The sequence below is a fragment of the Pholcus phalangioides genome, unplaced genomic scaffold, assembly GCF_987345545.1.
Source record: "Pholcus phalangioides strain wild (caught in Gottingen) unplaced genomic scaffold, Ppha-v1.0 ptg000003l_1, whole genome shotgun sequence".
In the NCBI taxonomy this organism is placed as follows: domain Eukaryota; kingdom Metazoa; phylum Arthropoda; class Arachnida; order Araneae; family Pholcidae; genus Pholcus; species Pholcus phalangioides.
In genome coordinates, this window is record NW_028301596.1 from 21,056,770 (window position 1) to 21,080,145 (window position 23,376).

General features: G+C 39.0%; 2 protein-coding genes across 3 annotated transcripts; one reads left to right on the top strand and one right to left on the bottom strand.

The window, feature by feature from the left end:
* The first annotated feature begins 341 nt into the window (after nt 1-341).
* Nucleotides 342-14,224, top strand: LOC149088260 (retinol dehydrogenase 14-like). 2 transcript variants are annotated; one of them, XM_089246068.1, is made up of 7 exons: nt 342-390; nt 6,387-6,524; nt 9,235-9,411; nt 9,511-9,669; nt 12,204-12,323; nt 13,541-13,748; nt 13,859-14,224. In XM_089246068.1, exons 2-7 carry the CDS (start codon nt 6,389-6,391, stop codon nt 13,962-13,964), a joined length of 906 nt encoding a protein of 301 aa, XP_089102194.1. In that variant the 5' UTR covers nt 342-390; nt 6,387-6,388; the 3' UTR covers nt 13,965-14,224. The 2 variants fall into 2 exon arrangements, with proteins under 2 accessions (XP_089102194.1, XP_089102192.1); XM_089246066.1 differs by lacking the exons at nt 342-390; nt 9,235-9,411 and having other exon boundaries at nt 6,199-6,524.
* A 2-nt stretch (nt 14,225-14,226) lies between these two features.
* Nucleotides 14,227-23,376, bottom strand: roh (reduction of Rh1). The gene is made up of 4 exons (XM_089246069.1): nt 23,288-23,376; nt 19,471-19,675; nt 17,001-17,057; nt 14,227-14,361 (listed from the first exon to the last, which is right to left on the bottom strand). Exons 2-4 carry the CDS (start codon nt 19,628-19,630, stop codon nt 14,348-14,350), a joined length of 231 nt encoding a protein of 76 aa, XP_089102195.1. The 5' UTR covers nt 19,631-19,675; nt 23,288-23,376; the 3' UTR covers nt 14,227-14,347.

A 23,376-nucleotide genomic window follows, 5' to 3' on the forward strand; every position in this document is an offset into this window, starting at 1 on the left:
AAGTTTAAATACCGATTGAATAGAAAATAAAATTGTCTTTCGGTTACAAAATTCCTACTGAGTAAGTAAATAATATATTTCTAATAGATTAAAAAAACTCATCGTTTTTTCACTTATGTTTGTCTCGCTAATAGATACTGAAAGTAAGAAGAGATGAACGTAATATGATCGGCCTGTTGAAAGTTTTAGGAATTATCTTTCTCGGCTTGATTTTTCCTCTCTTCCAGAAATATAATACTAAAGCTTCTCTCTTCCCTCACCCGAAAAAAAATAAAACCGGTTTATGCTTTGTATATTTTTCTTTTATGAAAATGACACTGGTCTGTGAGCGCTAGCAAAACTATTTCTTGAAGAATAAATATCGTGAGAGAGATCAGTGCGGAAAAACCGGTGAGTGTTAAGCTTTCCCGATAATTGTAACATGTAAAATATTTTGGTCGGTTCTTTACTTTAACATGAGATCAGCGGATTACGAGTATGCAAATAAAGAAGGTCCCTTTTGAAACGAACTTCGGTTCCAAACTCTAAGTCGTGTTTTTTTTTTGTACAGTTCGCCGCGTAGTTTAACATCACACCAGGCGCGGATCCGCGATGCATCTGGGAGTTGCGAGTAAACGTCGTATGTATGCACGCCCGCAACTAGATACTTGGTCAGCCAGGACAAGCACACATTTTGGCGCCTTCCTTGTGTGTGTGGGAGTGTCTGGTTTTTCCGGTTTCAGGCGCCTTCCTTGTAGTGTTAGAGGTGAAATTTTTGTCTCCAAAATTGTGCCACAGATCACTCAAGTGATCTGTAAATGTACCGTGGGCCACTTGAACATTTCAGCGGCAATCCCGAGATATCTTGTCAAACACTTGATCTGCTTCATTTCAGCCACTACGAAATATCTCAGCTTCTGAAAACACGTTGAAGTTGTTTTTACTGTAAAAAACGTGTTTTCCTTTACCCCCCCCCCCCAAATTAATTAACTGCCAGTGGGCGGAATCAGCTCTTGTTCAAGGTTAGATAAGTGAAGGAACGAGAAAAATATATAAAAATAATACAATTTTTTTTTTTCAAAGAAAGTATTTCTTTTTCCAGAGAGCCACACACGTCATGGCAGGTGTTTTTGTAGCAGAAATAAAAGCGATGGGCGGAGTAAATTCTCTTGTGGAAGGGGAAGCAGTTATCAACGGGGAATATCGGAAAACAAATTAATTCTTGAAAATAGGTGGCAAGTTTTGAAGGTTTCGCAATTTCAAATGTGGCAGCTATGCAGATCAGGAATATTCCAAAAATCCGCTTAAAGGGTTGTGATCTCGGAATATGCCACGGGTCCCTCAAATAGCGTGAAACTGCACCGCGAGTCACTTAATTGATCTGGAAATGTGCTGATCAGTTCGTTTTCCAAAATTACATTTGATATCGCGGGCCACATCAAATGATTCCAAGGTTGAACATGTATGTCAGATTAGAGAAACTTCCTGACACTATAGTTTGTGTACGAACGGGACGAGGGTCCCGTCGAAACAAAACGGGCGGTGTCGACGAGACAGCCCACTCCAATTCGTCATATACTGTACTTCGTCTTCCATCGAATAAAAGCACGCTGTTGACAGGGCTGTACAGAGCTTAAGCTCTCACTATTCTGAAATGATCTTGTTTATAAATATTGGATTTTTATTAATTCTGGAATTATTTTTAGTTTCCAATCATTTTTCATCATCAGTTCCGGAATCATTTTCTAAAATTTCTGGAAATGTTTTTCTTTAATTCTGGAATATTTATTGTTGGTATTAATAAAGTGATCATCGCGTATTCCCAAGAGATCTTTGCGATCTGTCCAAGGAATTTGTTAGTGTTAGACATCCATGGCCGAACCGGGATTCAAACCCAGTCCTGCGCAGTCAGAGGCTAGCTCCCTAACCACTCGACTGCCAGGTGGCTGCCATTAATTTGGGAGATTTTTTTCAATAATTCTGGAATTATTTGTCATTTATTGAAGGTTTCGGACGAATAACAGTCTGTGTTTCATTTTTGCGAAATCGGTTCTTTGATTGAATAATGTTCCATATAGCTTTAGTTACAGGATCTTTAAGTTAGTAGTTCCTTTTAGCAGAAATTTACATGTTTCGTTGCTATGCCATTCTAAACAGTTGCAATCGTGAGTACTGTAATTTGAACAACGATTTGTGTTGCCGTTGCATCTCAGTTCAGACGGAAAAACGATCTATGTTATTATCGGGCGAGAAAAAGTTTCCCCTAAGCCGGGTTTTCCTAGGAGTAGAATTTTTGCGCCGTGTGCAGCGTGAAAACGCTAATTAGTTAAAAACCTGAAATTCAGGTGTTTTTGGCCAATCAGCGTTTTCACGCTGCGCGCGCTGTAGAAACCTGCTCCTAGGAAAACCCGGCTCTATTCAGCGATAACTTCAATCGCGTCCCGTTAAGTTTGATTCGTCCGATCCCTTCAATTATCGATTATTTTTCATTAATTTTGCAATTATTTTCATTCGTAGAATTATCTTTCTTCAATTCTGGAATAATTTTCTTCTCTCTTGGAAATGTTTTTCATCAACTGCTGTACAGATTATTTCGAATTTCCTGAGAGGACGACTGACTCAAATATTAGTCATTATATTGTACACACGAATGAGTATTTAAAATTGAAAACTTATTTAAAATCTGCCTCTCTCTGAGTTTTCAGACATTCGCGATCAGAAAGGATTATTCGCCACGTGGATTTTCATCTTTGCGGCTTAGTATGTGCACTTGTAAGAGTTCGTTCGCATTATAATCCCCATTTATTCACATGATTTCGAAACCCAGTCTCGGCCAGACATAGTACGAATTATATCTCTAAACCAGGGGTTCTTCACCTTTCGTGTTCCACGGACCCCCCTCAATATGAAATTACCTGGTACGAACTGTGTGTTGTAGGGGGGGGGTGCACGCAAATTTTCCAAAAACAATCAATTTTTAAATACTATAAAATTTCTGTGTCTAACCACGTTTTTGTTTTACCATCACTAAAAGTATTTCTCAAATACACGTGTTTTAATATAAACTGCTGGCAGGCATTGTACATGCTAATGAGATAAGGAACGTTTTTCAAACATCACTGGTTCAAATGTCTTGAAATTTCGTGCGTCTCTCAGTGCTGGGTTGTTACATGCTTTAACTAGAGGATTTCTTATTAAAATGATTAAAAAAAAAAAATTTTTTTTTTTTTTGGTACAAAATATGGCTAGGTTTTGGTGATTTTGGTTGAAAGGTGGCGTGTTGTTGAAGTTAAAATTCGAAGAAAAAATAACCAGCAACTTGAACCCTAAAAAAGCCCTCGTAAAAGTATGTAAAAATATTCACAAAATTTAAAATAAAAAAAATTCCTCCAAATTTTCTCTAAAACCTACGAAAGATACTGCTCGCACTTCCGTGTGCTGATCGAACGTCAGTATCAAAGCTGAGAACGCGGAAGACAGAACTTCTCGAACACGAAACACATAAAACTCTGACATTATAAATACATTAGGGAAACGCAATGTGCGCTCACGCCGCTTTCTGGCAGGCACAGAACCGATTCCTTAGAAATTTAGCAGATGAATGTGTACGAGGTGCATCTACAGTTAAGTTATACAGGGTGTCCTACGTAAGTGCTAATGCGGCCTTTAACTCATCAATAGCTAAAATATTCGAATTCATAAAATCGGAGAAAAGTTGGGAAAGGACAGTATAAAAATGAAGGAAAGCAGCGTTGTGTGTGCCCGTAAACTTTTGCTGTTATTTCCCAACTTTTCTTCAATTTTTGAACTCAAATATCTCAGTGAACATTACAATTCAAAACATGAGATTTTTTTTTCTGTTGTGCTCAGAAAAGGCAGTTCAACGACTTTTTAATTAAGTTAGGAAGGCAAAAGAGGGGACCATACATATAAAATTTAAATTTTTTTATTTTGTTTCACACTATTTTTCACTCTCAAAACTGGTTCAAGGTAATTTTTGAACGCCTTTTGAGCATTTTTTTGAGTTCGAATCATACGTCTACGACAGACGGTTGATGAGATAAAGGCCGCATTAGCACTTACAGGACTACCTGTATAATAGTATCAAATCAGGGTGAGTTTTAATTTAAAAAAGTTTCTTTTCTTCCTTCTTACAACAATCATTTGCGTTTATAAAAATGCAAATTGACACGTTTTGATTCGTCCAATGTCGTGTCAGAGATTTCATTCTTGTATTTACTATATTTTTTGTGACGAAATTGGCCGAAACATTTCAAATTTGTCACTTGGGGGGGTTCAGGGCCACATTAACAGCACCAGCCTCTCCACATCTGGACGAAATTGCCTACCTACACTACACAATTACATACTTGGGGTACGAACATGGTGCACGCTTGTTTCCGATTCTGCAAGTCGGCGCAGTCACTGATTTTTAAAAACCTGAATTTCAAGTTTTTTAACCAATCCCTAAAGGCGCTGACTCGCAGAATCAGAAACCAGTCTGCACTATGTTTACACCTTACTAAAATCATAGTACCAAATCTAACTACCACGGGCTTCCTATGCACTTGAGGGCTACCAGGCCGTATCCGAGTGGGCTCATGTGTTAAGATGGCTATGGTTTCAGGAGCATATGTACTCAACAGTATATTTTCGTACACAATTTATGTCAATCGTGCCGCTGTGGTGGTCGAGTGGTTATAGCGACGGACTCGCGATGCGAGGATCCGGGTTCGAACCCCACAGTGGTGGTCGGCTGAAGTTGGTTTTCTGTGGTTCCCAACTTCAAGGCGCAAATGCGAACCGATCTCCCCGTTAAAAAGTCTCGCCACAGAGAGCAACAGTCCTACAACGGTAAATCATTCAACCATAACACTTAATTCATAGTTAGAAAAACGGGGCAGATGACAGCACTACACATAACAAGCATTACACAGAAACAAACTTTACGTCAGGTTGCACTACACGCACATTCCCGCATGTACCGATTCGTTGGGGGGTTCCGCGGGGGGGGGGGGTGCATGTGTGGTGTAGCAGTAGTAGGTAGGGCCTCCAAAAAATGGCTCGGGGATCCCCTGACGTTCTTAGTCAGCCACCTCGTTGGGCAATTTGCCTGTTGTGGCGTCGTATTTGTATAATTGCTGTGCAAACTAATAAGAAACCTATTTCCGAGCCATGTAGGGTTGAGCCCAAAGGTTTATTTTCAGAGAGGGTGGAGCGCTAAGCAAAGGGCCTCAACTAGGCTATATATTTTGTCAGCCGGAGCAAATACGAATTTCGGCTGCCAGGAATCGTTTCTTATAAGTTCGGGCACGCAGGGCCGTCTAAAGAGCATCATGGGCAAGTGACTTTTCTCAGACCCTACCAAGGAAATTCTCGAAAAATTCAACTACTTCTCGTTTTTCTGAGGCCCCCCCCCCCTCTTCTCTTGAGGTCCCCGGCTGCACCCAGATGGGCCCACGTGTTAAGACGGCACTGAGGGCACGTGAACAAACTTGGGCCCTCATAACGTTCTTGAGAAATTGTTAAAGCGTATTTTGTTAAGCATAAATGTTGCAGCGATTCTGGCTATTCTCGAAGTGGGTAACAGGGCCGTCTTAAGGGCATCATGTGCCCCCGGCAAATCTGATTTTTCTGAGGCCTTCACCTGGTTAGAAATGTCTACCAATTTATACGTTTAATCTCAAAAATTTTAATCAGATTTCATTTTTCTGAGGCACCCGAAACGTTCACGGGGGGGGGGGGGGGCAATGCGTTAAGATGGCACTGCTTGGATTGCAATAGACAAGATATTCTGAGTCATGGGGGCAGGGGCATTGCTGTAGAGCATAGTTTCCCAAACTTTTTGTTCCATCGCCCCCTTCTTCAGAGAAATTTTTCTCTCATCGCCCCCCAACTCAAGTGAACCCATAGGATCCTATGTTATACCCGTGGCTTCTATCGCCCCCTTGGACCTTTCCATCGCCCACCAGGGGGCGATATTGCCCACTTTGGGAAACACTGCTGTAGAGCGAATTAAAAAAACGACCGACAACGTGGCTTCACACACACATACAACCCAGAGCTCCTTCAGAGAAACACGATTTTCTCCAAACAGCTCGCTGCAAAAGAGAGTAAAAAAACGGCTTTTGGCGATTTTCCAAATGATGAATTTGGAAGGTCTTCGCCATATTACAAATGAGAAAAAGAAAACTTTTCTTTTTACACACAAGGGAAATTTCGTTTTTATTTGTTTGTTTGCTTTTATCTCTGGCCTTGTCAAAGAAAGAACCTGCTCGGAAATCACCGTTCACTGATAATAATGCTCGTGCCTCAGATTAAAAGATGCATTCAGATGATTCTATAGATGGCCCTCCACTAATTAGTTGCGCTGTTGATTGCTTATTATTTTGATTACTGTTTCGCAGCTATGATGGCTTTGATGAGTTTCATGACGAGGAGTCGCCGGTGGAGAAGTTCTCGTTCGTTGTCGGGTAAAACGGTCGTGGTGACTGGAGGAAACACCGGAATCGGACTCGAGGCAGTACGAGATTTGGCCGCTAGAGGTAATATACTGTTTTTAGCTGCTTTTGATTACAGAAGCAAAATATTTGGGGTGAAAAGAATGAATATTTAAATACAGGATCGCAACTGGGCGGAGGAGGCAGCTCTGGTGCCACGGACCATAGGGGCGCAAATTTTACCCTGTAATCTTTCTTTCAACATTACAAGAGGGCGCGAAAATGCATGCTTGCCCCAGCTGACCAAACATCTAGTTGCGGTCTTGTTTAAATACATTGACTACGTATTTCATTTTGACCTGGCCCTTTAGTCTTGTCAGCCTTTCTTGTAGAGGGCATGGCTGGACAAACACATTTGTCCATCTACGCATGTCCTATAGACCTCGGGTGCCGGAGGCATCCCGCATTATGATTTTTTGAGAATACAATTGGTAGGTGGCCATTTTAGTGAGGTAGAGCTGTGTTTAGAGCACCATGGGGACTCTCGGACGAAAGCGATTTTTCTGAGGCCGGATAGAAATGCCAGCCTATCATCAATTCGCGTGCTTACTTCCGAGAATTTCAGCCATATTCCATTTTTATAAGGGTGCCTTTAGCAATTGAGGCCCACGGGCCGTGCCCGGGTAGACCCATGCGTTAAGACGGCACTGCGTACGGGGGCTTCAGAATTTAACTTTGCCCGGGAGGCCATGACGTTGTGAAGACAGTCTTGGTAAAGGGTAGCGAAATCTTTTCCGTACCAGACCGCAAAATAGTTTTTTGCGGGGCCGCTAAATTCTTAAGTCTCACCCTGTTACTCAAGCGATTGAAAATTGTCCGTGTATACCAAGGCACGACGACCATGTCTCCCAGCTTGAAACAAATTCAAAACATATTATTGCATAAGTGATTATTTTGTTCCCCTAGGTCAGGATTTGCCACGAATCCTTTCATAATGAATTAATAGTGGAAAAACGGAAAAAATAATAAAATTTGCTCCTCCCCGGGACCCTTGACTGGAGCCGTTATCCTTACTCTGTGGGATATGCTTGTGGAAGCAGGCGTACTAAGGATTTTTGCGACGGAAAGGGGGCGGGGAGCTATATTTCTTTTTATTCTTGCTTGTCGAGGTGTTCACCCGAAAATCACTTTTATATGTATATACGGATCGCATAAGAACCATTCTTTTTTTTTATTATAAGAACCATTTTTTCCTTCAACACATAGGCGGGATGACTTGGAAGTCTGGGGGGGGGGGCAAGGTCATTATTGCTGGGGGGGCACGATGATGATGTCAGCTCATATATACATTAGATCAGTCGACTCCACCTTTGACGCTGGGAGGGGGGGGGGGCCCACGCATCTCCGCCCATGCTTCAACAGCCAAGCACACACACAGGAATAAAAAACACAAACGCTGCATTTTCCTTAACCGGGAACCACTAGTCAATTGCCACGAGGTACATTATTTACCTAGTAGCGGCTCTGGGGTGGCGCGACCGCACCCAGGAGGTACAACAAATCTGAGGCGAAAAAACAAATTTTTATAGTAAAAAAAAACCAAAAAAAACAGCGAAAATGATTTTAGAGCGGCCAAAAATTAGGTGAAAGAACGAAGAAAACCTGCTTTTTTGTGTGTGTTAGCAATTGTTGGGAGGGGGTGCAAAAATATGTCTTGCACGGGCAGAGATTTAATCTCTAGTCCCATCCCCTGGATTTTACTCCCTTTCGGTAGTGAGGTATGATGGAAGTGTGTCTGTCTGCATAGGCGGAGATAGACTTGGAAGTCTGGGGGGGGGGGCACGATGATGATGTCAATTCATATATACATTATATCAGTCAACTTCAGCTTTGACGCTGGGGGGGGGGGCAATGTCCCCACGCATCTCCGCCCATGTCTGTCTGTCTTTAACAGTCTGCGTGCGCATCTAGTGTTGTGTGCGAAGTACTGTACTGCTACTCGCCTCAATCATTTTTGTCGCACCACGGTCATTTTCTGCACACGAGAGCTAATTAGATCGGGGCAATTTATTGTCGATTCCGAAAGGTATTTTTTTTAATGCTTACCGAGAGGTTGGTATTGGCGCCACGAAGTTGGGAAAACTACAGTGGAAACTGATGGTAAAAAATCTCTGCTCATATACCCATGTGCGGCTCTTGGGCCGTGTGACCCGTTCAACCGCACGGGGCACCGCTCTAGGAGGGGCGTCAAATCCTCGTAAGGAAAGGGCGACCATAAAAACGTGAGGGCAAAGATTTTTTTCTTCTCGAGCTACCCCTGCTTATACTGGATAAATTTTTCGAAAGTGTCGGAATTGGTGCAACTTAATTGTTATTAATAATAACAAATTAGTTTATGTAAGGGGGAAGTGTGTAAATATATATTTTGTACCGCAGAGACATGACGGTTTTGTTGGGGAATTTGGATAAAATAAATGAAATAGAGTTGTTTTTTTTCCCTTCTTACCTGGTAAGAAGGGAAAAATCACGAAGGCCCGCTAGAACCCAGTTATTTCGCCCTGAAATCGCAGTAGACGTACAGCCGAGGACCTACTTTCTAGACTCTGCCACGAAGCTGGGCTAGAAGAGATCTCGGCAACGGGATAAGTCCAGTTCGGCGTTCATTCATTCAGCGGAGGACTTATGGTCGACAAGAAGTCGGCGGAAAGTTTACTTGGCCGGTGATCAATCTCTTACTTTAAAAAGTTGGAGGAAAACTAAATTACATTTTAACATTAACTATATATTCCTTCTTCCATTAATTTCTTCTCGATAGACGCGCGTGTAATCATCGCCTGCAGAGACGTCGAGAAGGGACAGCGAGCGTTGAAAGAATTGACGGGGGACGTCTCCGTCAAGCATTTGGACTTGGCATCCTTCGCTTCCATCCGCCACTTCGCAGAGGAGCTCCTAAGAGATGAGCCAACGCTGCATATTCTCATCAATAACGCGGGTGAAATATAAATCTCTATCGCTCATTATAATATTGATTATTATTGTGGCATGGCATGGAATTTTAGTGATTTTTCTTTTGATTTTCCCGTCCAAGTAGGAGTGGCGGCGTGTCCTCAATGGAAGACAGAAGACGGGATAGAAATGCAGCTCGGCGTGAACCACATGGGACACTTTTTACTCACCATGCTTTTGATGGGCCGCTTGAAAGAATGTGCTCCGTCGCGAATAATTAATGTTTCGTCCGTTGCTCACTACCGTAAGTTATTTGTTTCGGCAATGTTTTGGTCCCACACGCGGAGCCTCTCTTACAATGTCTAAAAAAGTTTTTATCCGTCTCAAAAATGCTTACAATTATTACGCGAAACTTTACTAGTTGGAATCAAAAGAACATACCCACAACACAAAAAATAAATTCTCTACCCATTTCGAATTGGACGACACATGACAGCGATTGACATATCGAACACAACACTGTAGATGTAGTGTGACCAGGGACAGGCTTAAGTATTTTGAGGTCCCCCATAACGTAGTTTCCCATTCTCCAGTGTCCATGAATACCCCGATGCCAAGGCCGTCTTAGGCCAAGTGATTTTTCTGATGCCCTACCAGGCAAGTTAACATGTTTACTCTCGAAAAGTTCACCCAGATCTAATTTTTGTGAGGTCCCCCCCCCCCTCTTCTCTTGAGGCCCGGATGGACCCATGCGTTAAGACGGCAATGCCCGATGCTCGCCAGGTTTACATTAGCACCCGAGAATGAATATTGACCGACAATTTCATGGTAATGGAAAATAGCCATTCTACAATAAATTTGGACGATAGCGCCCGTTGCCCAGCAAAAAATAAAATAAAAAAACTGCAAGTGTGTCCCCACAGACACTTGAAAGTTGGGGACTGTGGGGCTAAGGATCCGATTATCTGCCCCCGCAACTATATACTCATTCAGGCCAGTAAACATACAATGCTTTGTGTAATTTTGAATAATTTTTTAAAAAGATGAATTTAGAGCCTCCACTAGTTAAACGTTCGAGGATCCACCTGCATCCTTCCTTCTCGTGGCTTGGGGGTGGTTCTATGAAAACTCTAGGCTAGAGGGTTCGATGTCTGAATTTTAGAGGTCTGGGACAAAATTTTAAGCTATCAAAGTATTTTTGTCTCGGCCACAAAGTATTATTTAGTGGCTAGTGCGGCCACTAAAATCTCGCGGTCACACCAACCCAAGTCCGGCTCTGAGTGTGACCAAGGAAAGATGGCCTCTGACCACGTATGGCCCTCATGACAAAAAGAAAGAGTTCATTCTTTTTTCAGTAGGGAGAAATTGGGGGAAAAGAACTCCAGCAGATGTTTTCCGTTTTTTCCCCCATTTCTCCCTAATGAAGAATGAACCCTCCCGTTTCGTGATGAAGGTCATACAGGGTCAGAGGCCGTTATTCCATGGCCACACTATACAGGTGATCCAAAAGTCAGTTAATATTTGAAAGTTCGATAATTCACAAAATAATATAAGACGAGATAAAAATTGGAATAAAAAACATATTTTCTTTCAAACCGAGCACAACTCAGGTCTATCGCCATGAGCAATTTACTACCAAGTGAGTTGTGCAGGAAATGTAAGTGTGTGTACCTAACAGTTTGAGTGCGTATCTAATGTTGTGTATGGTTTTTCAGCCACCTATATTTCAGAAGTGAAGTGTAATGACTGAATATTTGTACTGTTTGTAGGTGTGTTGCTCTCTCTGGAGAGACTTTTTAACGGGGAGATCGGCTCGCATTTGCGCCTCAAAGTTCAGAACTACAGAAAACCAACTTCAGCTGATCACACGGTGGGGGTTCGAACCCGGGTTCCCGCGATGCGAGTCCGTCAATAAAACCACTTGACCACCACAGCGGCAAGAAACTCATACTGGAAATGACTAGGTTTTATCGAATCCTTAAAATAATTTCGGAAATGGTCAACAGATGGTGCTTTACCTAATAAAAGACAGAATTAGCATTACAAAGCATCTGTTAGCAAAGTTTAATAATTGAAGAGAAATTTAAAATCTGTCCAATGCCATCTGTTTGCCATTTTTGTAGGTATTTTTTTAAAACCTCAAGCCATTTCCACCATGAGTGTAAATCTTTATCCCTCTAGAGTCTAGACATTATTCTGTGAAGTGTTGAATTCAATTTACATTTGATTTTGGATCACCCTGCATGTACGCCAACCCACTGTTAGGTTTCACCACAAAGCGAATTTTTCCCTCAAAGATAAACTGGATGATCCTTGTATGCACTGGGAGATCCAATATTTCTCTGTGGGTTCTCCAGTAACTTTTAGCATAGGCCCCTTAATTGATTCTCAAAAAAAATTATCTAAAACATTTCTTTACTGAAAAAAATTATATTCCCAGCCTAGAGCTTGATCCACCTTTCCTTGTGGGGGGGGGGGGGACCATGGCTTTGTGTCCTGTTAGCCCATCTATTACGACACCATCAGAATATTACAGTCTAGAAGAGTGTTCGTCCAGATATGATTAAGTTCCCCTACAGAGAAACAAAAGACAATTTTAGCCAGAACATTGCTCTCCTCCAAAGAAGTTCTTAACCAGATGCCCACGAATTCCTCAAAAAGATTTCAAGGGGGGTCAATGAGCTTGGATGAAAAAGAAATTAGCTTATTAATTTTACATTGTTATACTGAATATTATTCTGGAAAGAGGTTCATGTAACAAACATCTGAATTATATGGACACAGTGACTTTCTCTTCAATAAAAAAACCTTTAATAAATTTTTTTCTTCTTTATACAGTAGGGGAAATAGATTTTGACGATATCAACATGGAACGCAATTACTCCCCGTTGAAGGCTTACCAGCGAAGCAAGTTGGCAAACATATTATTTACTAAGGAGCTAGCCAAAAGACTTGAAGGTAGAGATTCATTAATCACTTTCTTGCAAGTTATTTCTTCTTAATCAACAAACCCTTTAACTGCACTTTGAAATGCATGAGAAGTCGTGTAAAACTTAACTACACCACCAAGGGTACACAACTTTTATGAGTGTGTAGGCCACTTCTATCCTTTAGAAATGTTTTGTGGGCCACTTCATTTGTTTGAGAACATGTCGCAGGCCACTCAAGTGATCTAAAACTTCTGCAAGCAATATAAGTGATATGGAACTGCACCGAGGGCAACTCAAATGGTCTGAAACTGTGCAGCAGGTCACTTAAAAGTAATCTGTAAATGTGTCACAAGCTGCATGCCTCCCACATCCTGGATTTTCCCATAATGAATTTATAGCACAAAAATGCAAAAAATTATGATCCCAGGTCCCAAGGCAGGAACCCTGTCAGCCTTACCCTTGTGAGGGGGGGGGGGGCACAGCAAGCTGTTTAAATGATCTTGAACTGTGCAGCGGGTAACTTGAGTGATGTGGAACTGAACCACAGGTCCCTTAAGCATTCTGTAACTGTGTCACGGGTTAGTCAAGTGATCTGGGAATGTGCATCAAGGTCACTCAAATGATCGGTGACTGTCGCTGGTCACGTGACTTATGAATATGACACTGGTCCCTTAAGTGATAAATGTGCCACGCAGTTCATTTTTACAAAATTGGGTTTGGGGTCACAGGCCACATTAGATGAATCTGATGTCCACATTTGGCAAGTGGGCCATGGGTTGAACATATATGATATTTTCTGAATCAGAACATGTTTTCTCATCACGAGAAAAAGTCACCTATATCAGTAAGGGCCCTCCATGGCACTTTTCATGGGTCTCTATAGTGAATTTGTAGTGCGAAAAAACAAAAAATAAGAATCATCCGGGGCCAGCCCCACCCTAGTAGGGGAAGCGTGACAGTGTTCTTCAACCTTTCCAAACTTGTGAACTGGTGAGAATATTTGAAAAACTTTGCATACCACCAAAAACGAGAGAAATAATTTACAGACCTTCTGAGATGGTGAAGACAAATGAAAAACAATATTGAGAGAGAGATAGTATTTCACTCAATTTAAAATTATATAGTGGCTACATGAATTGAATGAAATGGTTCAGGTACCCGTAAAATAGGGACAAATGAGTATGATCTTAAAAGTCAATATTTGACATTTATTTCAATAATACTATACTATTTAACATGCTGCAGGAACTGGAGTAACAACGTACTGTCTGCACCCTGGAGTTATAAACACAGGACTTGGTCGTCACATAGGAGAATCGCTTGGTAGATTTTCTGGCATCTTGTACCAGAACGTCAGCCGGATATTTTTCAAGTCTCCCAAGGACGGAGCAACAACAACAATATACTGTGCTGTCGAGCCAAGCTTGGACTCCCAATCGGGTTTGTATTACAGGTAATTAAATGTGACATTGTGAACAGTTGGTTACCAAGTTCCATACCCTCTCCGTATTCACTTCCCTTGTTTCCATACCACCTGATTCAAATGTTTCTTTCATATTTCAGCGGATGTAAAGAGCAACAACCCTCAACAATAGCAAAAGATGAGAACGCTGCCAAAAAGTTGTGGGAATTAAGTGAAAAACTTACGGGAATTCACTTTGAGAACTAATCGGAAATTGTTATCGATTTGTAGAAATACTGATATATGTGATACATTCCACATTGCTTTCAAAAGAAACAAAGTTTTTTTTGTACAATAGTCGACAAGTTGAAGACTAGAAGACGTTGATGTGTTTATATTTGCAGTGAGTTATTCAGCTTGATCTCAATTCAGTGTTTGACATTTTTTTTAGTACTGAATCATGTTTAGGAGGAAAAAGTATATTTTTTTCCTGAATAAATAGCTACAATACTGATAAGTCATGCAAACATACAATTGTCAACTATTTTATAGGAAAGCAAAAATGTTTTACATGCACTTTTTACGAGAGAGTGCTAGATACACATGTTACTCATTCTTTAAATCAATTTCAAACTCTACATCATATCTTCTTAATGGAAATGGTCTAGAAAAAAAAAAACACACCACCATTTAGATTCAGAGCAGACATATAAGAGATTGAAGTGCAGACATAGAAACATAATTGCAGTGATAGCTCTGCTAACAAATACCTCTGCTTGTGAATTTTTTGGCTATTTTTAACTTGGCTAACGAACATTTTAGTTCACAAGGATGCGCATCCTCACATAATACATCAGTGTTGTGAGGTGAATTTTCCCATTATCATCGCTGCCTTCCAAGCCCAACTGTTTATGTCAGCTAATATACCACTACATTCAAAAAATTCTAAGACTTATTTTATTATGAAGAATGAATACAGATAGAACCTGTTTATCTGGAGTTTCCTTCAAAGTAAACTACCCTGTGCAATTATGCATTTTTGCCATTATTCATACAAAGATGTAAATGTGGATTGCAAGCCTCCTTTTGTCCCATCCTCCAGTGTTTTCCTTGCTGCACTTTTTCAGAACCTGAGAATGGTTGCCCATTAAGCAAATTGTTTATTCGAGAAAAAAGTCACATGGGGCAAGATCAGGAGGAATAAGCTTGTTGTGGAAGTATTGGAATGTGATGCTTTGACAGGTAATCTGACACCAGGAAGGATCCGTGAGCTGGTGTATTATCGTGATGGAGCATTGGCCTTCCAAAGATTTGGTCACTTGCGTCTCACTGAATCATGCAAACGTTTAAAGAGTCAGAGGTCCTTCCTGGTGTCAGATTGCCTGTCAAAACATCACACTCAGATACTTCCACATCCCCCTGATCTTGCACCATGTGGCTTTTTTCTCAGATAAAGAATTTCCTTAAGGGGTAACGATTCCCAGGTTCTAAAAAAAGTGCAGCGACGAAGACACTGGAGGATGTGAGAAAAGAGGGCTTGCAATCCATATTTAGATCTTTGAACAATGGCAAAATTTCATAACCTAGGGTAGTTACTTCAAAGGAAACTCCAAATAAACAGACTGCATCTGTATTTATTCTTCCGTAATAAAATAGGCCTCAGAACTTTTTGAACGTAGTAGTATTATGAAGCCTACTTTTGTATTCCTCACTGATATCAAGGATTAAAAATTATTTTGCAAACAAAAATCATGACTAAAAATATGAATATTGTATCTCACATACCCAAAGCAGAATGTTTAACACTGTTCTGCGACGAGCCGTCAGCTGACTGGAAATTTACTGTGGTAAAAATCCCCATACATGTGTAATAGTTTTGTTTTTTTTTCACTTTTTCTTAAAATTCTTCTGAATTGTTGTGCAGTAGCGCTAATTATTCTGAGACGTACGTCACAGATTTTGGCACATTCTGCTTTGGGGTCTCACATTTATCATATTAAACATTTCTTCCATAAAATTCATTTTAATCTAAATTGGCACTTTTTCCTACCATTGGTGATTTTGTGGCGATTTTAGAAATAACTGGCTTCTTTGCTAACTTTTGGCCTCATATTAGGAAAATTATTGTACTATCACTGATATATGATATTTAGTTTTTTTTTGGTACTGCAGTACAGCTTTATTTCTTACCATTAGTGATTTTTAGTAACAATTGGCTACTTTGCTTCTTTTGGCATCATATTTGACAACAATTGCACATTTTCTGTAGTAACTGAAATTCTAATTTCCCATATTTTTCCTGATAAAACGTAATTAGCATGGAATTGCAATGACTAAAAAGTATGTTGTTCAGGGATTTTTCGTTCAAGTGAAGCACAGTTTGAGGATTTTTTAGGATTGTTTTTTTTTATAAGGATAAGAAAAATCAGGAGAATCTAATTTCGGACCAGAAGATTTTAATAAGGCTAAAAAAATCTGAAGGCTTAGAGGTAAATTGGAAGCATTAGCACATATGTGGTACTGTTTGATTATTGAAACTACTGGCAACGAAAAAAACCAGTCAAGTGGCAGAATTTTGACAGTTAAAAAAAGGGATCGTCACTTAAATCATAAGCAAGAATAGTAATCTAGGAAAAGGACTCTAGATATTAGAGGTGAACTTCAAAAACAAAAGTTAGTTGTAAATGCGAAATTCCACCTGGAATCAAAGTCTAGTCCTCTTGCAATCAGAGAAATGGGATAGCTAAAGAAAGAAAAGTTTTGTCAGTGTATATATGCATAGTAGCAAAATGCCTCGAAATAATATTCAGCTCTCTTCCCAATATCTGTTATAGGCTTGGAAAAATCTTCTCTCTTTGCAAGAATAAGAATATCGGCTACTATTAAAAGTAACATAAATCATTCATTTGAAAAAGTTTGCCGATGGTCATCCAGATAACTAACCAGTATTAGAATAGCCAAACATATTACAGAATTTCCAAAATTAAAAAGACTGATTTTGTTAAAAAGTTTTTCGCTTCATATATTTTTCTGGGATAGTCACTAACACAGTCTATAGCATTGATTCTGAAAGTGTGTTTCATGGCTCCCAGGGAGGTGGTGCGCGTGTGTGTCATCAATATTGATAGGTGCCGGTTCAGTGCTTTGAAGTGATTCTTTGTTAGATTATTATGGGGGAGTTGCAGATAGATTTTTACTAGGGCAGCAAAGCTATGGGTAACCAGTTTGTGAACAACTGGTCTTTATCATCACAGCAACTGAGTGAAGTAATCTCACGTTAGAAATTTCATAACAAATACTTACACTGCCTCTCTTGTTTACGCTTTTCAGCCCAGAATGCTTTATTTTCAGGTGTATTTACTGAAAAAATAAGAGAAAAAGGAATGAAACATCTAGCAAAATAATAAAAATTTTCAAAATTTATAGGATAACAAAATCTGGGAACTGAATAGGGTTGCTTTCTAACATGGAAATATAAAATATTATTGGGTTTGAAACTAATTTGAATAAAATTTCTTGGACATGAATCCTATTTCAATTGACAGGTTAATTTACATTTAAAATGAATGAAATGGCACACTAAATTAATTTTAGTTGCATCAGATTCATATACTTTTGGAGCTGGCTTCACACCCCCCCCCCCCCCACCCCCAGAAAAAAAATCAACACAGCTAAAATATGAGTTTCTGGGAGAGTTGGTCGGTTGGTCATGCAGAACAATAGTTTCAAATCACTGGGGGGTGCCAGAGAAACTTCAAGAATGCAAGCGTGAAAATATTCTATAATATGAGAGTTCATTATTCAATGTGCCTTCTAATAGTTTTGCTGGGGTTGCAAGAATTTGAATGGAATTCAAATGAAGATGCTGCCGAATGAAGAGGTTGGGAACTACTGGTCTAGAACTTCACTAAATAATCCAGAAATTTATTGTATATAAGTAGAAAGCTATGATTTTGTAAGCAGGGTTGCAACCAAATTTGAGGGTGTATTCTTCCATTGCCAATGGTGCCTTGGCTCTTTCAATATTTTTCAAGCCAGCAAGCTATCCAAATCTTTTTAATGCCACTTCCAAGTCTTTTTTGTCATCAGCATCTTATCCATTTTGCTAGTTATTCCTTCCATTTTTTTCACGGATGAATCTCTAATCGATGGTCCCCACAAAGATAGGGCAGACAGCTCCAATCCTGGTGCCCAGGACAATTCTCATAATTTTTTGTTTTGCAATGCTACAGCGTGAATTCATTACATAAATGGCCCACTAAAGATCCTAGTCTGGGGGCACAACTAAATGCCTAGTCAGCGAGGGCCAGCACACATTTTTGCACCCCACTCTGGTCCAAGGTACTAGACCCGCCTGCTTCCCCTCCCCCATTCGTGGCCCTGGGTAAAAGGTCTTGAAACACTTTCGTTTTTAGCAGAAGAATAAGAAAGCCAAGTTTCTTGCCCAAAATGTATGATTAAAATGGTTTCAAACAGCAATTGATACAAAGAATTGGGGTAGCTATGGAAACCCTAATGATTATTAAGATATTGATATTCAGATTCCTTTGATCTATTTTTAGGGATATACAGAGCCCATAGGTGACAGGACGAATAGAATTTTACTAGCGAACCTTTGATCCTAGAGGCACACTTCCAATTAGAAAAAGTATCCAAATAACGTGTAGTACACAGATATGTCACCCATGTTGCGAGGGTTTGTGGGGTTGTGTAATTATTAAAATAAAAAAATTAACTTTTTTATACAGGCACCTGTACTCAAAATCCCAATTAGAAAGTTATTGCCCTGTCTCTCCTGATGCCAACAAAAATAAATTGCCCGTTTCTAAGTGCAATATTCCTAGAGATATTTGAATTTGAAAAATGCAAGGAAGTTAGGAAAAAAACAGTAAATGCAGACAAAACCATTTTACCCGAATTTAAATTTTTTTCCTCAACTTTCCTCCATTTTTCGAATATGAATATCTCAGTGAATATTGCACTTAAAAACGTGGATTTTTTGGCATCAGGAGATACAGGGCAACAATTTTCTAATTGGGATTTTGAGTACAGGTGTCTGTATAAAAAGTTAATTTTTTTATTTTAATAGTTACACAACCCCTTGCAACATGAATGACATATCTGTGTACTATACGTTATTTAGATACTTTTTCTAATTGGAAGTGTGCCTCTAGGATCAAAGGTTCGCTAGTAAAATTCTATTCGTCCTGTTACCTATACGCCCTGTATATCTCTAAAAATAGCTCATTAAGATATTGATATTCAGATTCCTTTGACTGTTAAGGTTGCTACAGCTAACCATAATAATTACGGTTAGCTATGACCAATTATAAATGGCCATAATTTTATTGCACAAAAAATATGCCAACATAGTGATGACCCCAAATAATAGTAATCAATTTTTAGGTAGAAGACCGAATTTTGGACATCAACTGGGCCAGCAAGTTTGCACAAACAGGCCAACTTGGAGCTTCGGCAGTAACATATATATTCTAGATATACATGTTTTGGACATACCAATGTACCCCAAAGCAGAATGTTTTGCATTTTCTGCAATGACTCCTCAGCTGACTGGAAATGTTCTGCAGTAAAAATTCCCATATAATAGTATTTCTTCACTACACTTTTTTTTTAAATTTCTCAATTGTTCTGCGGTAGCACTGATTGTTCTGCAACGTATGTTGCAGATTTCTGTATATTCTGCTTTGTGGCCAATATACACGATTGTTTTTAAATTAATATGTGAAATTTCAAAATAAAATTGGTGCTGTACCTTTCTTGTGGATGAAATAGAAGAAAGGAAAAGTTAAACCCATTGCTAGAACCGCAAACCTTGGCATCCAGAAATTATTCCAGTAAAATTTATAAGGGAACTGCACAAGCTTCGCTGAAAGAGTCAGAGGATATTTCATGTGCTTTCTTTCACCAGACATCTTTTTCAAAGGTTAATGGGAATCCACAGAATCAAGATCAAATTCCTGCAAAAAAAAAAAAGATTAAAAAAATAAAGACAAAAATAGACAAGATTTTAAATATTGAATTAGAGATGTTAGGCAAGAATATTCCCAGAGAACAAGAATATTCTCCTGGATGTAAAAATTGGAGAATAATCCAGAATATTCGTTTATTTTTTAAGTAATTAAAATATTTTACGAACTTTGTGTCAAAAATTGTTTTGTTTTAAATGTTTTCGGCAATGAAACTGGATAATATTTCATAATATAAACAATCACCTCATAATGACAACTTTTGGTTCGAGAATATATTTTCAGTCATAGAGGAGGTTTCAAAAGTTTCGTCAAGATTTCGAAAACCTTCAAAATAAGATTACCAAATTTCTTTTTAAAATTAGATAAATTTTAAAAGAATTTATTCACTTTTAACTTATTTTTCAGAAATAAGTTCAAAGCGAAGAATTAAACCAAAGTTGATTGACAGAGGGAGCTATTCTTATATAATCACCTTTATTCTGAGAAGATACAGTACTGTTATTTTCTTCAATCAACATACGCTCAAATTTTGAATCACTCTTATTTCTTTACAAATAGTACAATTCAATCATGTTGGTTTCATTTTCTTGCTTTTAAAGTTTGATATTGTAGGCTGCAAACTGTAATTTTCCCATTCTTCTTGATAGGAAGAGAGATGGGGACAGAGAATAGTCCTGGAAATATTTTCTAGAAGGACTACTATTATAAATAACTGGACAATATTTTTATAGAAAATACAAATTATTCTCAGGTCATTTATAATAGTCCTCCCAGAAAAGGTTGTCGAATATTCTCTTTCACCCCAATGGGGGGGAACATTGATTTTATTAATCATTAAAAAAAATATTTTTTCCCTACATGAAAGCACTTGATTTCTTTTCCTGACTGAATGTTTCCAAACTTATCTTACAAAACAACAATTTCATTCATTTCAGCACTTCTGCCATAAGTTTAGTTTTTAAATGAGCTTATTTTTAAGGAAGAATAAAAATTTTTTGTTTTGATTTTAATGTTGTTTATATGGACATAAGCAAGTCCAGAAAACATACAGGAAATTTTTTTCATGAATTTTACGATTTAAATCTCTAAACTAAAGAATCAGAAGAGAAAATAGAAAAAAAATTAGAAAATCAATTCAAATCTTAATTCGGCCGGTAAAAGGTTAATGAGAACTTTACATCTCCTAATACTGATAATCATGATAGCAGTATCAGAATAAGGAACAGGGCTTGATAAATCGAAGAAAAAAGTAGGCACCCGAAAACTTTCTTGGGAACCAAGCATGGCTTTCTCCCCACAAGGAAAAATGGTCACATCCAAATAATGTTTCATCTTCGACTTTTCCAGGAAACATAATGGCCGCTTCCATAGTGGAAAATACTTTATTACAAAATCAGAGAAAATTTTGGGTCATCCTTTCTATTTAATTTTAACAATCACATGAAAAACTTTGGGCGCTAGTATAGATTTTCTAGTTGCTAGGGTGACCCGACTCCTGGGATTTGGTAAACCCTGATAAGGAACATGTACACATCAAACTTGTTCATAAGCTAACCCACTGTTTCTCAAAATGTGTATCACGGCTCTTAGAGTGATCGTCAACTTTCATTAAAGACGTCGAGGCAAGCTAGCAAAATTGATGTGCACCTCTTCAGTGCTTTGAAGTAGAAAGACCAGAGCTGCCCAACCTTTTGGAAAGTGTGAGCTACTTCATTGGTATAAAAAGTGTTGCGGACAACTTGAGTGATCTGGAACAACGTTGTCAAGGTCACTTAAGTCATATGGAAATGTGTAGCTAGCCACTTTGGGGATCCGAAAATATTGTACAAGTTACTCAAATGATATGGAATTGTGCTGCTGGTGAAGAGATCTAGAAATGTTCAGCAGGTCACTCAAGTGATCTGTAAATGTCCTATGAGAGTGATCTGGAACTTCGCCACAGGTCACTTGGGTTATCTGGGAGCACGTCACAAATCCCCTAAGTGATGTGGAACTGCAGCATGGGTCACTAGTGATCTGGAACTGCACAGAACGTCATTTAAGTGATTTGGTAATATGCAACTTAGTTCATTTTTACATGATTAGGTTTGAAGTCACAGATAACATTTGGCCCACAGGCCATAAGTTGAAAATTATGTTTCATAGGTAATTCTAGAGAGCCATGGAGAAAGCTTGTCATGGTAAGAGAGCTGCCGGGAACCACTACACAAACCATTCATGCAAGAACTTGCTGCAGTAACAATGTGGAAAGATAGGTGCTGTTGGAAAGTGCCAATTTTAGAAACTCTGACATCATGAACTTGTTCTTCACGTCACACATGATAATCGCACATACACACACAACACTTTCCGATATGCACCAATTTATTAGAAATTCTCCAGATGTGCGAGAAAAGATTCTAAATACAATAGAGATGTCACAAGTATCAAACTTACACCTCTCAGAATCTGTTAATACTGAATGCAAGTATTATATCGACCTGATCTATCAACTCTGTCTAGACCTGTGAGGTTTTTTGGAAGTGCAATGTGTGAGTTTCAGGGGGGAAAATGAGCAAGAACCTCCGAATTTGTTGATGTAATCAGTGATAAGGTTTTCAAGTGCTACTTAAGTTAGAAAAATAAAAATTGGAAGCCACTTACACATTTCAAAAATCAAGTGGAGCCACGGCAACAAAGTCTGGAAATTCTAGACTAGGCTTTTCTCACAAGTGATTCATAATATTTCCGAAGCAAAATCGTGGATCCCATCCAAGATATATGAATTCACGAGTAAAAAATAGTTATATGTAAAACTGTTAAGGTACACGTGCATGCTATGAATTTCATTGAGTGGTTTTCTAAGATTTCCCATCCATGTTTACAGCTGTTATAAAATATTTCATCACGAGTCAAGCAACAATGAATGGCAAACTTGGGTGGTTCCATAGACAAGAGATTCATTTCCATCCTGCTGAGTCTCAAATTTTGTGTAGCCCAAGGCTGTCGTTGGAACAGGGTTGTGTATGGGAGCCCTCTCTGTACACAATCCGGTTCCAAGAAAGAAAGAAAAAAGTGGGAGAAAAAGAACAGCAAATTCACAAAGCAAGATCAGGACAAGTAAAATTATATACATGAGCCTTACTCTGAACTTGGGAGCCTCTATTCAAGGCAGTGATGTCCTGACCTGTGCTCCTTTACCAACTTATTTACCTCTGAATACAGGGGACACATCTATTCAAGGGACGATGTCAACAAGTAAACACTGAGGGGGTTAAGAATTGCCATTCTTCCCGTTTCTACGGGACTCGTGGTGAGTTGCAGTGTATTAATGCATTATTAGGGAGGGGAAGGGGTTGAACCTTCAGGTTCCAGCGCCTTTGTCTGTGAATATGCCCCCTATAAAGATGTTTCCACTGTATACAGCTTTGATAATGCTTTCAAATGAATCATGCCTTTCAATGCTGGTTGCAGTTTATACTTTCTTCGGTAATAAAAAAATGGAAAAGCTTCAAAAACATGCAAAGAATTCAAAAACGGAATTATTACATTGTAAGATAAATACGAAAATTTACTTGAATCATGTATAAAAAAATAGTAAATAATAAATATGTACATTACCCTCAAAGCACGACCTTGTTGATAGCAGCGAACTATAACTTGTTACGTCGACTTTTATCCAAGTACACCACGGTGACATGAGCTTTTTT

Excerpts from the sequence above, each read along its gene's own strand:
- LOC149088260 (XM_089246068.1), top strand. The coding sequence starts at position 6,389 with ATGATGGCTTTGATGAGTTTCATGACGAGGAGTCGCCGGTGGAGAAGT. Across the intron at positions 9,412-9,510 it reads TATTCTCATCAATAACGCGG|GAGTGGCGGCGTGTCCTCAA; the intron begins GTGAAATATAAA and ends CCGTCCAAGTAG. Across the intron at positions 13,749-13,858 it reads CAATCGGGTTTGTATTACAG|CGGATGTAAAGAGCAACAAC; the intron begins GTAATTAAATGT and ends TTCATATTTCAG.
- roh (XM_089246069.1), bottom strand. The coding sequence starts at position 19,630 with ATGTCTGGTGAAAGAAAGCACATGAAATATCCTCTGACTCTTTCAGCG. Across the intron at positions 17,058-19,470 it reads CTATTTCATCCACAAGAAAG|TAAATACACCTGAAAATAAA; the intron begins GTACAGCACCAA and ends TTATTTTTTCAG.